General features: G+C 38.6%; 2 protein-coding genes across 2 annotated transcripts in view; one reads left to right on the plus strand and one right to left on the minus strand.

The window, feature by feature from the left end:
- ssuh2.1 (ssu-2 homolog, tandem duplicate 1) overlaps positions 1 to 9,094 on the minus strand; it is a 16,736-nt gene extending 7,642 nt beyond the window's left edge. The window contains 4 exon segments of the mRNA XM_042496555.1: positions 7 to 136; positions 1,008 to 1,092; positions 1,721 to 1,816; positions 9,015 to 9,094. Coding sequence (XP_042352489.1) covers positions 7 to 136; positions 1,008 to 1,092; positions 1,721 to 1,816; positions 9,015 to 9,039 — 336 coding nt within the window. The 5' untranslated portion in view covers positions 9,040 to 9,094.
- A 2,098-nt stretch (positions 9,095 to 11,192) lies between these two features.
- dynlrb1 (dynein, light chain, roadblock-type 1) lies at positions 11,193 to 15,364 on the plus strand. The gene is made up of 4 exons (XM_042496449.1): positions 11,193 to 11,295; positions 13,370 to 13,445; positions 13,900 to 14,067; positions 14,731 to 15,364. The coding sequence occupies exons 1-4, from the start codon at positions 11,293 to 11,295 to the stop codon at positions 14,772 to 14,774; spliced, it is 291 nt and encodes a 96-aa protein (XP_042352383.1). The 5' UTR covers positions 11,193 to 11,292; the 3' UTR covers positions 14,775 to 15,364.
- The last annotated feature ends 6 nt before the right edge of the window (positions 15,365 to 15,370 follow it).

A 15,370-nucleotide genomic window follows, 5' to 3' on the forward strand; every position in this document is an offset into this window, starting at 1 on the left:
GCGTACCCTGTACACAGTGATGGGCTTCAGCTCTTTGAAGGTCAGGTTCCTGGCAGGTTTGGAGCTGTACCTCCATTTAGATTCCACAAATTTCAGCAAGGCATCTCTGGCCACGTCCTCCGACACTGTGGGGACCCTGCAGGAGCGAAAACACACACACACACATCTTTAATCCTGTTCTGTCTTTGCATTTCGGAGACGTTTTTAATGACGATTAAGTAGGGGTGGGCGGTATGACAAAAAAAATCATATCACGATTTTTTTAAGGCAGAATCACGATTTTATCACGATTCTTTTTCATTTGGGATTTTAAGAATATTGTGCATGTAACTGAACAGTAAAACCAAGCTTATATCCCAATTTAAAAAATACCACTAAAATAAAAATGAATAACAGAACATTTAGGCCAGAGTAACTTTTTGAACAGACTTTAATCTGAGTGCAGTTTTGTTTTCCACTGTTTTGGTGGGAACCATATCTCCTGTCAGGTAAAATATAATTCATGTTGATTTTTTCAGAGACAACAGCGGAAAATGAGAGCGGAGCGGACATTCGGAGACACCGGCGGAGACACCGGCGGAGACACAGGCGGAGAATGAGAGCGGCGCGGACACTGGCGGAGGGCAGCTGCTTTCTCTGGAGCTGTACCTGCTGATCATTAACACATCTTCCCTCTGCAGCGCCGCTCCGACCTCTGAATAGTGTCGTGAAGGGGACGAATGTTGACGGACAGCAGATTGTTCACTGACCGCCTGTTTGTCACTGACTGAGTCCAGGTTGTGGATAATCACAGATCGGTTTGTTCGACCTGCCGGCGTCCCTGGCACTGATGCTGCTCCCCCAGCAGACTACGGCACAATAGATGTCACTCGCCACCACAGACTGACAGAAGATCTCCAACATCTTGCTGCAAACATCGAAGGATTCTAATTCTTCATGATCTAATATCGTCATATCGCACACCGCTAACATAAAGCACAGAGTCATCTGCAAAGCATGTGATTTACCTGACGTCGGGCACCAAAGTGTTCTTGTTGAGTTCGGGCTGGGGGGTGTAGGCAGGAGGAGGGGGGTACAGCGGGTTGTCACCCTCTGGACGTGCACATGTACACAAATACAACAGACATAATGAAGCAGGGTTCATTCACATTTTTACCATGAAATTTCCATGACTTTTTCATGATTTTGAGGTAAATTTTGAAGATCATACATTCTCTGAAACAACCAATGTTACTCCTTATTGGTACTTTTCCATTACTACATAGTAGCTTTTAAAGATGTATATTTAAAAAAAATGAATTCAGAACAGAATTAGAAATGCAAATTTAGATATAACTAAGGGATTGTTCGTTACGTAAGATAGGAGAGAGAGTGGTGCAAAAAGGGAGAGGCATGTCTAATCATTTTTTAAGCGCTTGAAGGACTTCTGGTTTTTTATGTCCAAACTGTCCAAACCTGCAGGCCTGAGAGTCTGGAGGTCGAATTTTTCAAAATTTGGCCTTTTTGTTCCCTGTACAAATGTATGGCGATATGCCTTTTCCTTTTTTTTTTTTTTTTTAGCATTTTTAACACATCACATCATGTGTTATTACAGGTTTGTGATACAACATTCTGTTTGCAAATTCCATGACTCTTCCAGGTTTCTAATGACCGTACGAACCCTATAAAAGAAAAGGGAAATGTTAAAGAAAAACAACAGAAAAGAGAGGAAAAGACTGACCTCCTCCTTCGTGGCCCTGGTATCCATGTATGTCCTCCAGCCAGCCTGGAGGGGGCGCTGAGGGTCCCTCCTCGGGTATGTTTGGATCAAAAGCACCTGAGGAAGAGGTGAAGAAGCGGCTCTCAGTTAAATCAAACGCACCTCCATATAATACTGACATTTCTCTCTTGCTGGAGGAAATACACACTTTTTAAAATTATTTTCTGCATTAAGTGTTTCTGTTCACCTGATTAAATGCACTTTTTCATTTTGCACATTTAAACTTGTGTGGGAACACCAGAGAAACAAGATATCACAAAAAAGCAAAATGTACTTTCTTCTCTGCAACCAGCTACAGAGCTACAGACAGTGTTTCTGTCAGGAAGGAAGGGCAGGAGGGCAGAGCGCATGCTTTAGGAGAGTCCATCAGGAAACTCCTAACAGACGGACGAAGATGCTCAAACTAACATCACTAAAGGCTCACTAACTTCAGTGTCAGGGCGGTGTTTTATACGCTGAAAGCCCTCTGACGAGATGATCTATGATTTTTTATGATACTGTGTGACTGTTTTTAGTCCGTCTCCCAACGTGACTTTTCATTTTCAGCAGGAACAATAAAGTAATTAATCACCCGTCAAGTGTAAAGTGCACATAATCACCAAGGTTTCACAAAGGTTTCACAAAGGTTTCACAAAGGTTTCACAAAGGTTTCTGAGGTTATTTTTCAACAGTCAGAAGCTGGAAACATAAAATGTCTCCAGATGTCTGTTAACTGGAGCAGGAATAAAGGAAAAGCCTTCAGTAGCACTAACTACTAACAGCTAACAACTGTCAAAGGATGAAGAATAAAATCTGAAAGAAAATATGAACAAGTCACATTTTAGTCGACCGTCTAAAAGGGTTCATTCACATTTTACCGATACATTTCCATGACTTTTTAATGACTTTGAGGCGAATTTTAAAGACCCTACATTCTCTGAAATGACCTTCAATATTTCTAATCAGTTCTTTTACATAATGTCTTTTGAAAAATATACATATTTTAAAAAGTAATTCATTAAGAACAGATCAGAACAAAATATTGAAATATAATTAGACTGTTCATTATTTATGAGAGGGGAGAGATTGATGAAAAAAGGAGGAATGTCGAAAAAAATTAAGCACTGGGAGATTTTTGTTTTTCTATTTTTGCTTTAGGAGGAGGGAGACAACTTTAAAAGGCTGTTTTTTTGTTTCTTTTTATCAGGGTTGTTTTTTAAGTCTTTAAGTCTTTTTTTAATTGGCCTTTTTTTCTTTAAAATGTTTTGGTGATTTTTTTTTTTTAAACAAAAATTGTCCATCATATTTTTGGCCAATTGCAGTTTGGAAGGCTTTTTTTCCTTCACCTTTTTGACATTTTTTTTAAAAGAAGATTTTGATGTTTTTTTCTTTTTGTTTTTTTTACTCAACAAAAAAAAAACGTTTTATCACAGTGAGAAACTGTCAAAACAGAAATCATCACTGGATTATCAAATTTCCGACAGTCTTTGAACACATCGTGTAATTTTACAGGGTTGTGAAACAGATTTCCAGGACTTTTCCAAAACTTCAAGTGTATATTCAGATTTCCAAAACTTTTACCAGGTTCTCTGACTTTTCCAGGTTTTTCCTGACCCTGAACCTTTGCACCAAACTTTATTGGATTGGCACAAACGCACTCTTTGACCACACCTGTCCTGATTCACCGGCTCACTGACGGGACGCTGAGCCAGCACGAGCAGCTGTGAGGAGTTTGTACAGCGGATCATTTTCAGTTCATCCACTCTGACAGGAGACCACCACACCCTCCTCATTGTCCAGGCTGGTGAAGACTACGGTAACAACACTGCAAACACCCCACCCCACCCCCCGGTGCTGTGTGCTCACCTTTGTCTTTTAAGGTTTGTCCTCAAAGGATCTATATGACTTCTGTACACAGAGCGCCCAGACATGGGCAGGTCCCTGATGAAGCAACTTCAGAGTTTGTCTTTCCATTAGAACAGATCACTGCTGCAGACTGCTGGAAAACACTACCGATTACTAACGCTGAGCCAGCATTGGTTTTAGGGCTGCTGCATTATGGCCAAAATCATATTATTTTGGTCATTACTGATATTACAATATTACAGTTTGCTGATTTTGGAAATATCTTGCATTGACTGAACTTTTTTTAAAATAAAAAAGTATTTTTAATGGCGGATTGCAAACGTCGTGCAAACGATGTCCGTTTTTTAGGAAAACAACCTGACTTTTTTTGTCTTAAAAAAAAAAAAAAATTGGTGGTTTTTATAGAAAACCTTTTAGCGATTTTTCTTTGTTTGCTTTGTGGCAACTTTCGAGGAAAACAGTAGGCTAACTTAGCTTAGCACAAAGACTGTAAACGGGGGAAACAGTTAGCCTAGCTGTGTCCAAAATATAACAAAATCTACTTAGCTGCACCTCTAAACCTAAACACTTAACAATCTATGTGTTGTTTGCTTAATTTGTACAAAAATATATGAAAAACACTGGTATACCGGAGCATAGGTGTCACACTATTTCTTGGCAAAGATCATTTGAAGGCAACTAACAGAGAAAGAACCAAATTTTAAATATGCAATTATTATATTATTGAGTTTTTTCTGTAGATTTAATTGGAAATTTCCCCCCTATATCTTTTTAAATAATGTTTCAAATCTCTTAATTTCTTGTAATTTGTGGAACATTTCTGAACACATTGCTCATTGCCTTTTTCCATTTTTTTGAGGGAGTGGAGCCGATTTTCAAGTTCAAATGTTTAAATACTTTTGAAAGACATCTGACAACAGCACAAAGAAACTGGTGATGCTCCAGGTTTCAAAGGGTTAAATAAGTTAGATTGCCAAAAAAAAGCGAGTCAAGTGTGGTGGAGTGGAGATGTGCCGCGCTTTACCGCGCAAACGAGGCATTGGCTGCACAGTCTCCTCTCATCTGTGCAACACTACGGATTTATTTTATAAATGTTTTTCCTGAAGATCCGTGTAAACATTCCCAACATACCGACACAACACACACACACGCACACACACGCACACACACACACACACACACACACACACACACACACACACACGCACACCCACTTCAGCTTTACATTGGCAGAGTGGAGTTTTAACTTCCCTCAGAGCAGGGCTGCAACATCAGCAAAATTAATCTCACAAAATACCAAAGAATACAATGTTTTCACACAACAATGCAGTATTACAGAAATACACACAATAGCTCGCTGATTGGGACACTTCCGAGGCACCGCGCGGCTCTTTAACGCGTGCGTCACGGTTTCGCCAAACAGCGTCCCCTCCTCTCTGTTTTTCATCGGCGCGTTTTCTCGGAGCTCCGGCTGATAAAAATACAACAGAGTCAGTGTGTTTGTGTCACGCTGCACACAATACCTCCGGCTGACCGACAAAAACACCAGCGAGGAGGTGTTTCCCCGAAAAGAGCCGAGTCCAGATGGACGGAGGGTGAGAACAGCGCGAGGGGGAGGGAAGGCCACTTTAGAATAGTCCAATGTTTTCCTCTTAGCCATTCTTGGGTGTTTTTAGCTGTGTGTTTTGGGTCATTGTCCTGTTGCAAGACCCATGACCTGCGACTGAGACCAAGCTTTCTGACACTGGCCAGCACATTTCTCTCTAGAATCCCTTGATAGTCTTGAGATTTCATTGTACCCTGCACAGATTCAAGACACCCTTTGCCAGATGCAGCAAAGCAGCCCCAGAACATAACAGAGCCTCCTCCATGTTTCACAGTAGGGACAGTGTTCTTTTCTTGATATGCTTCATTTTTGCGTCTGTGAACATAGAGCTGATGTGTCTTGGCAAAAAGTTCCATTTTTGTCTCATCTGTCCATAGGACATTCTCCCAGAAGCTTTGTGGCTTGTCAACATGTAGTTTGGCAAATTCCAGTCTGGCTTTTTTATGATTTGTTTTCAACAATGGTGTCCTCCTTGGTCGTCTCCCATTAAGTCCACTTTGGCTCAAACAACGACGGATGGTGCGATCTGACACTGATGTTCCTTGAGCTTGAAGTTCACCTTTAATCTCTTTAGAAGTTTTTCTGGGCTCTTTTGTTACCATTCTTATTATCCGTCTCTTTGATTTGTCATCAATTTTCCTCCTGCGGCCACGTCCAGGGAGGTTGGCTACAGTCCCATGGATCTTAAATTTCTGAATAATATGTGCAACTGTAGTCACAGGAACATCAAGCTGCTTGGAGATGGTCTTATAGCCTTTACCTTTAACATGCTTGTCTATAATTTTCTTTCTAATCTCCTGAGACAACTCTTTCCTTTGCTTCCTCTGGTCCATGTTGATTGTGGTACACACCATGTCACCAAAACAGCACAGTGACTACCTGTAGCCCTATATATAGGCCCACTGACTGATTACAAGATTGTAGACACCTGTGATGCTAATTAGTGGACACACCTTGGATTAACATGTCCCTTTGGTCACATTATTTTCAGTCTTTTCTAGGGGTACCATCATTTTTGTCCAGGTTTCCTAAAAGTTTCATTGAAAACACCATTCTGAATTTTGTAAATAATTCTGCCAAATGCGTGTGATCATTTGTTTTTTTTTTACCCCAAAACATAGTGGCAAAATAACACTAAACCCCTGACACCTTAAAGGGTTAACCCTAAAAATTAATGAACATTTGATATTTATGATTAGGACTATGTTGGTTAAAAACCCCCTAAATACCCCCAACCCTAAACCCCCAACCCTACCCCCCTGAGTGGTTGTTTCCAACCCTAACGGCCCCCTAACCATAAACCCTAACACTTTTTTGCGGTTTGGCCTTTCGTTCACACATAACGGCGTTTCTGAACCTAAACCCCCAACCCTAATCCGGTTCCAAAGTGTAAGTTTTTAAAACACCACCACTAATGTCGCTAAACCCCCAATGCCTAATCCCCTGAGAACGATGACTAACGGCGCCACTTCACACGTGTACACTGATGTCTCAAACAGCCACCCCCTAACACTAAACCCCTAATAACAACAATGGCGGCGTACCGAGCTGCGTTTAACTGCTGACCCCTACGTTATTAACCCCCGTCACTTCTCGTGTGTTCGCCACCCTCTTTTTGTCCCTAAAGAAGAACTTAACCCCCCAGGTGCACTGATCCCCCTATGGTGTAACATTACAACCCTAACCCCCAGTTACTACCCTAACCATACTGCCAACCCTAACCCCCTAAAACCCCCTAACCCTAACCCCCCAACCCTAACCCCCCAACCCTAACCCCCTAACCCTAACCCCCTAACCTAACCCCCTAACCCCCTAACCACTAACCCCCCAACCCTAACCCCCTAACAACCCTAACCCCCTAACCCTAACCCCCTAACCTAACCCCCAACCCTAACCCCCTAAACCCTAACCCCCAACCCTAACCCCCCTAACCCTAACCCCCCAACCCTAACCCCCTAACCCTAACCCCCTAACCCTAACCCCCTAACACACTAACCCCCCCTAACCCTAAACTAACCCCTAACACTAACCCCCTAACACTAACCCCCTAACACTAACCCCCTAACACTAACCCCTAACACTAAACCCCCCAACCCTAACCCCCCACTAACCCCCTAACTAACCCCTAACACTAACCCCCTAACACTAACCCAACGTGGTCTAAAAACATGACGCCAGTGACGTTTTTCAAAACAACTTGACACGTCATGGCTTCAGGACATTTTGATTATCTACTTCCAGCAGTATGGAGACATTTTATATATATATATATATATTAGTGCTGGGCCGTTAACGGCGTTAACGTGCTGCGTTAACGCGGGATTCTTATCGCACGATAAGGAAATTATCGCGCGATAAACTATTCACTAAGTTGGGTCTATACAGTGAGCAAGGCACCAATTTCACTTTGTTGTTTAAGCGCGGATGTATACCTGGTCGAATTACGCGGAGGGGGCGCGAACAAGGCGGAAGCTGGTCTGCCTGAGTGACCGGAGTGATTGGCTCAAGCCGTGTCACAAAGCTGCTGACCGTTAATGGTCTTCTTCATGACCTCTAATGTAGGCCCACAGTTCAGTTAGGGTCATGTTATCAGAGGCTGCGCCCTCTGCTGTTCATTCCAGTTAGCAGGAAAAAGCTTTTTCCACATGGAGACAGAACCTGTGTTCCTAAATGTCTGTGTTTAACAAAATAAAAAAAGTTAAACACCAAAGTAAATCTTATGGAACATTATTTTTCTTTACCAAATATTATAGTAGAACAGCTTTCTCAAGCAGTTTGTGATGCATTTTCATCATTTAGATAGACAGATATTATTTCGAATGTCTTTGGCAAAATTCAAATCTATAATTTTAATCTAGATTAATCTAGATTAACTACAGGATTGCAGTGATATTAATCTAGATTAAAAAAATTAATCTATGCCCAGCACACTAATATATATATATATATATATATATATACATACATATTTATATATATATATATACATATTTATCTTTATTTTTTTGTCAAGTTGCTCCGATTGGTCATTAAAAATTTAAAAATATATATTTTTTAAACCCAGAGGTTTCCTTATAATGCCACAGCTAACAACTTTAAAAAATAATAATAATAAAATAAAATCGCCCCCAAAACTTTCACAGAAAATGAAAATCGACATTTTTTAAAATCACAATAAAATGTAGGTGAAAAATATTGTCAAAACAAGTTATAAACAAAAAAATTGCCAAAAAAGCCAAAAACACTCAAAAGATATCAACAAAACATTTTAAAAAATCACCAAGTTTTTAAATCAAAATAATCGCCTTTTTTTTCCAGATAAATAAATCGCCCCATTTTTTTTAAACGCACTACGTTTTTAAAAATCACCAAAACTTTTGTAGGAAAATGACAATTTATAAAAAAAAAAAATATAAGATTACGCAGTGGTTATTTTCCGTGTTTTTCACGTGAAGACGCTGCAGTAAACCTGCAGTAACACTGAGTGGACTTTAGTTGACTCACCGCGGGTTAACTGGGTTAACTGGGTAAACTGGGTAAACTGGAGGACACCAGTCAGAAACGGCGGGGCGCGATGGTATTTTATATCTCCATTTATTCCGTTACTTGTTCATGTGTCTGAAGACGGGCTGAGGTTAACCCTTTTCCCAGTTTAGCCCAGTTTAACCCCCAGCAGCACAGGGTGTACACAGAGGGTCTCCAAACTTTGAGCCCCGCGCGCGAACAACAAACAGGCAGCTGTTTAAGTCTGAGCTCTACACAATAAAAGCCTTTTCTCCGGTTTTAAACTTGATCTTTGCTCACCGAGGTCGTCGTCCTGATCGTTCATTTCTCCGCCGCTTTCTGTCGTTTGAGGTGAATGAAGCTCCGAAACATAAAGATAATAAAACTCAAAGTGTCTCCACGAGAGTCAGGGACAACTTCCACTGACGATTTTCAAAATAAAAGCCCAAAGGATTGGTTCTCTCTTTAAAAAAAAAAATCTCCTCTTCAACCCTTTGAAACCTGAAAAAATTCGCTTGATTTCCTTCAAAAACATGGAAAGGAGGCAATAATGAATTTGAGAAATAAAAACAAACAACAACCAAAACAAACACATAAAAATTTAGAAAAAGGTAGCCTACAAGAAAATTATCTGAAAATGAATTAAAAGAAATGTAAAAGTAAACTATAATTTAAAAAATCAAGAAGGACTCAAAAAGTGCATAAAATAACATTTTTGAAAAAGAAAAAAGATTCATCTGCAACATAAGTTTTCTGGATATGTTTTTATTTTTTAATGATATTCCAAATCTACTAGTTTCTTGCAATATGAAGGACAGTTGTCACCAAGTTGCACATTGTGTTTTCCCTTGTTTAAAAAAGAAAAAGAAAGAAAATCAGTTGAGGAAAGATGTAGATCCAGGTTTCAATGGGTTAAGAAAGAAAGAAAATGCATTAACTGAAAACATTTTTTTTTTTTTTGGATATGGTGTTAGCATGTGAAGGATGATGATGCATAAACCAACACACTGTTGGTTTAGTAGTTAGTAGTAGCGCACCATAATGAGCTGTGTGTGTCAAAGTGTGTGTGTGTGTGTGTGTGTGTGTGTGTGTGTGTGTGTGTGTGTGTCCCTTTGCTTTACTTTGAAGGCAGCATCTGTGATATCCTGTCCTGGCCTGTGTGTTCGTGTGTGACTTGACGCTGCTGGCCGCGCCCACACTGTTTACATTCAGACCCTCCCTCATTAAAACATATTTCAGATAACTGCAGGCTTTGAGCCTGCAGCTGTCTCATAACATGACATCTGTCCTGACGTTTAAAATAAACAGCTGAATAACTATAGTATTCTTTTATCATTTTAGTCATTAAATTGATAAAAACTTGAAAATTATTACAGCTGGATCATGTTTTTTTTTTAATATTCTTTTGGTTTAACAGAGATATAGAAAGTGTGTCGAAACTTTTCGTCATATAGTAAATGAATAATCTTATTTTATAGGAAGGCAACTACTATATAAAAAAATATAAGGTACTTGTACTTTACTTGAGTCTTTTCTATTCATTTCACCTTTTTTTCTACTCTACTACACCTCAGAGCACACTACTCTGTGTGAAAAATGTTACCAGACATAAATTGACATTAAATCTCTTTTATCTGTTTATTTATGTTTTTGTTTTACAAAAAGCCAAAACAGCGCAAAGTTTTTGAAAACGTTTGCCTTATTTATTTATTTATTTATTTAAAACAAAAACAACAACAACAACAACAGCAACAAAAAAACGTTGGTGATTATTTTCCTTTAAAATTTTTGGTGACTTTTGAAAACTTGCAATTTTTGTTTTGATTGATTGATTTTTTTTCCCCTTATTTTTCTTTTAAAATGTTTTGATTTTTTTTTTAAACTTTTGTTGTGTTTTTTTTTCTTTCAACATTTTTAGCAATTTTTTTATCTTTAAAAGTGTCTGGCATTTTTGTATTTTTGCTGATTTTTTTAAATTGCGATTTTCTTTTTCATTGAAATTTGTTGGCCTAACATGTTAGCCTATTCTTTGTTTTTTTTATTTTTTATTTTTTGTGATGGTTTTGAATGAAAGCATGTCATTAAAACCTACTGGCACGCCAAAATTACACAATTAATTGCCTCTTGAAACTGTAAAAACCATACACTTCAAATACACATATATACAATATAAATATATCTTTATACACAAAAAAAACATCGCTGGATTTTCAAATTCACGACGGTACTCGAACATATCACGTGGTACGAACACTTGATGCATTGCAAATAAAAGCAACTTTGTGAAGGTTAAAAAAATGTTTTGTCTTTTGATTAATAGTCTTTCAGTGATTTCAGTGATACAAAAAGTTTCTTATGAAGAATAAATGTATCGGTTTCGGTCATGGATCTATTATAAATCGGTTTCAGTACAAAATCCATCTCTTCCATGTTTTTTTCTTGGACCGCGAACGCAGCACGGCGGCAGTTGACCCGGAAGTTTACGTCAGTTGTCTCTCCAGGCAACAAAACAGTTAGCTGTCACTCTGCGGAGCTCCGAGACTCTTTTCTGACGCAAACTCCCCCAAAAACAGTCAGCATGGTAGGACAAGACGACTGTCTCTGCGTGTTCTTTATATCTGTGTTGTGACTTTTGTGAGTGTTGAGTTATAAAATTGTTATTTGAAGATGCTAACAGCGGTTAGCTCACCGATGCTAGTCGGGCGTTGTCAGTTAAACCCGGTCCGGTCGGTTAGCTTTCTGTTCGGTGTTTTTATAGCACCTAACGTGAGTCTGAAAAGCCAATCTGTATTTGCTTAAATTGAACGATTGTTGCCTCTTTGATGTAGTTTCAATTAGCAGGCTCTCTCTCTCTCTCTGTGTGTGTGTGTGTGTGTGTGTGTGTGTTGTGATCCGAGCTTCTCTGTTCTTTGTTATGGTAGACGGTCCGGCCCCACAGGCGCTTTAACTTTAGCGTATGGCTTCATTCAGTGCCGACAAAACATAGCAAAACGTTAATTTAGCACTACAGTGTGTTCACCACAGTCGATGGAGATCATCATTCCTGATAAAAACAAGTTTCTAACCATCTACTGCTGTAAAGCTTGTAATATGTTGTAATATGTTGGTATACCAACCAGGATAGCTGCTCAAAGTACTTCACAATAAAAGTAAAAGTGAGTAAAAGTATACTGTGATACAAAAGTTGACGATTGTCATACAATGTACATTTGTTTATCTGCGTTATTGAAAAACCCCAACAACAAACAAACAAAAATCATCTCACCTTTGTTTGGTTATTTTTCAAGAGAAATTTAACACATACTTTCAGTTAGTCTTAGTTATAATAATAAAACATTTCTTTTCATTCTTTTAAGAATCATGACTCTAAAGATAATAACTATGTAATACCTTGATTCTGTCACACTGGGATGTTTTCTGAGACGGGTATAACACCATGAAAACCTCACATTATTGCATTCTTAATACCAGCGTAGGCTGTATAACATTTTGACCATGAAATTAGTGGCATTACCAGTACCAGTATTATTTCAATTTTGTGTTGTAGATATTTACATTTAGAGTACTTTCAAAATGTCATAGAAATGGTGAAAATCTTACTGATATAATTTCCTCAAATATATAGCAGAGTATTATTAAATGTATGGTACTAAGAGCAATGAATATTCATCCTTTTTTTTCAGAAAAAAATATCAGCATCACCATATTTACCATAAAAGCCAATGTCACTGTTAGGTTGGAATTTTTGTATATTATCTTTTTGTCATTAAAATTAATAAATATCTTGATAAATAGATAGAAATAAACCACCGCCCTTATTCTTGCTGGCAGCATGTCAGCTGCTAGCTGCAGGCTCAGCCACCGCCATGACAAAACCCGTGTGCAGACAATCCTGATTTATTCTGGATATGCTGCTCTGAATGTGGAATACAGTTCCTGAAACAAAGACCTCACTGTACTTTGGGTCACAGTGGCTTGGATGCAGCTTGTATCACTGGAGCCATCAGTTCCCTTTCAGCTGATCACTGAGAAATGAGCCACTTTCACACGGTCCGACTCACTCTTTCTTCTGCACAGCCTCATGCAGAGTAAAATCTGTCTCACTGTACCATTGTGACAATATAATCCACGGTGCTCAGTGACAGCATTTTTTCACACTGAGATTTTACACTTCATATTTTAAAAGTCACCATGTCACAACTAGAGCCTGACCGATATGGGATTTTTGAGACCAATACTGATTTTATAGTGGATTATGTATTAATGAAGTGTAATCCGCTTAAAAGGTGTGAAGACGATGATTATTAACACTCAGTTCATTCAGGTAATTGAGAAACAGGCTGCACTGAAGCAATAAACACTTACAGGGACAGACTCTCCCGTGAGACAGGCTAAAAAGATTAAAGGGATCGTTTGCTATTTTATACTTTATTTTGTAAAATAAATAAATAGATAATAATAATAATAGGCTAATGTGTTGCTTTTCGCTTATTGTCAAGCATTGGCTGTACATTGGATTGATTATAATAACTTTAAAGAAGTCTTCTTAAAGTGTGCACCGTATTATTAAGGAAAATAGAAGTATCGGATCAGGACTGTATTTACGGACACGTGATGGGGACATCCCTAATGCTAACGCATGGTCCTGTTTCCAGGCTGAAGTAGAAGAAACTCTGAAGAGAATCCAGAGCCAGAAAGGAGTACAGGGAGTCATCATCGTCAATTCAGAAGGTAAAACCATTAAATACAGTTTTCCTTGTTGTGATGGTGGCTCTTTCTTTAACCTGGCAAAGTCTCTAAATACTCCCTCTCACAAATCAACCACAGTCATGAAAAACCTGGAAAAGTCATTGCATATAGCAATTTTCAGGCCTGGATAACTTTTGGAAAATGAAATATACCCTGAAAGTTTGGAGGAGTCATGGAATTTTGTTTCACAAACCTGCATGATGACACACGATGTATTGAAAGGACTGTTGGAAATTTATTGATAATTTTGGTGTTTACAGTCTCGGACTTTGAAATTGTGTATTTTTGGTTATTTTTAAAGAAAATACGAAGCCAAATTTTACACCGCTGGTATGTTACGGCTAACAGAATGCCGATTAAACAAATGTATTAGTCTGTTGTTATTTATTACTGAAAAATTAATCCAGTTCACTTTGAATGAACCGATGCCCCTCAGGAATCCCCATTAAGACGACTCTGGACAACCCGAGCACGGTGCAGTACGCAGGACTGATCCACCAGCTGGTGATGAAGGCGAGGAGCACCGTGCGAGACATCGACCCCCAGAACGACCTCACCTTCCTCCGCGTCCGCTCCAAGAAGAACGAGATCATGATCGCTCCGGGTGAGAGGGAAAACTACATTTTCAATGACTTGTTTTTGTTTTTTGACCTCACAGTTTCCTGCTTTGCACGTAGAGCTGGGTATCCAAATTTTTCAGGATAGACCAAAACCAACAAAGGAAACTGTCCTCTTTCAAAAGTTGCTATCAACTGCTCGGTCACATTCATGTTTATCCGATTAATATAATAATAATAACAATAATAACAATTATTTAATATTTCCGGATTTTAGTCAAGAATGTTTTGTATCAGAGGCCTGGGTGCTTTTTTATTAAAATCAGATGCTTTTGTGATTTTTGTCGTTTTGTTAAAAAGAAAGAAGATTGCTGCACTGTAAAAATAGTCTATTTGTTTTAACTGAAAAAGTTAGTGGCTGGTGACTTTGTGAAACTCTGAAGACAAGACTTTATGAGAGAAACCTGCACATAATGTTCTGTAATGTTTATGTTTGCTACCAGCAGGTCATGACTGTGAAACGTGACATTGGTAAAGGCAATCGATAATTTTCATTTTGAAATTTTAATGCTTTTCTGTGTAAACAAAATAACAAGTCACAAGTTAATGTGCATTTTTTAATTTTTTTATTTATTTACTTTTATCTATTTATTTTAATGTTTTACTATTTAACTATATAAAGTCTAATTATTTCCCTTTTTTCTTCACAGATAAGGATTATTTCTTGATCGTCATCCAGAACCCCTCGGACTGAGCCAGAAGAAGCTGCTGCCCGACTCGTCTCTTTCTTTGTTTTTTCATTTTTCAAACAGCCAAATGTTGTCTTTGTCTCACTAAATCAAAAGAACCCGTTCACCAGAAGCTTTTTACGCACTCGCCAACTCAGGAGGTAACGACAGGATTTGCAGGTGGATGAAATGAAGATGTGCGAACCACGCTGCGGCCAGTCGCTCTGCAGGCAAATTTATTTTTTCCATGTTTTAGCATTCCAGTTCGACCTCCTCTCTGTGCATACTGCATGTTATGTCACTGTTCATTTGAATGGTATTTTAACTAAAAAATCTCAAGCAGAAGTAGGAAACTGAAAACTGAAGCAGTGCATACATCCCTGCAAAATGCACAGTGTAAAAGAGAGAGAGACCACAGTACATCTTAAAGTTTGAGCATGTTTTTTTTCAATTCTACCTTAATGGAAAATTTGGAAATGTTATTTATTGTTTTGTTGGAGTTCAGTATTTCACTGGTGAGCAGCGAACAACACTGCAAACACTTCTCTGCTCTGCCATGTCAAGGTTCTGATGGTTATTTTGACAAATTATGAAATTAAAAAGAGTTACAACTGTGTTTTTT

The sequence above is a fragment of the Plectropomus leopardus genome, chromosome 2 (assembly GCF_008729295.1).
Source record: "Plectropomus leopardus isolate mb chromosome 2, YSFRI_Pleo_2.0, whole genome shotgun sequence".
NCBI classification, from domain to species: domain Eukaryota; kingdom Metazoa; phylum Chordata; class Actinopteri; order Perciformes; family Serranidae; genus Plectropomus; species Plectropomus leopardus.

Bases quoted from the DNA above. Each gene is read 5' to 3' on its own strand.
- dynlrb1 (XM_042496449.1), top strand. The intron at 13,446-13,899 runs GTAAAACCATTA...GATGCCCCTCAG, and splicing joins CATCATCGTCAATTCAGAAG to GAATCCCCATTAAGACGACT. The intron at 14,068-14,730 runs GTGAGAGGGAAA...TTTTCTTCACAG, and splicing joins CGAGATCATGATCGCTCCGG to ATAAGGATTATTTCTTGATC.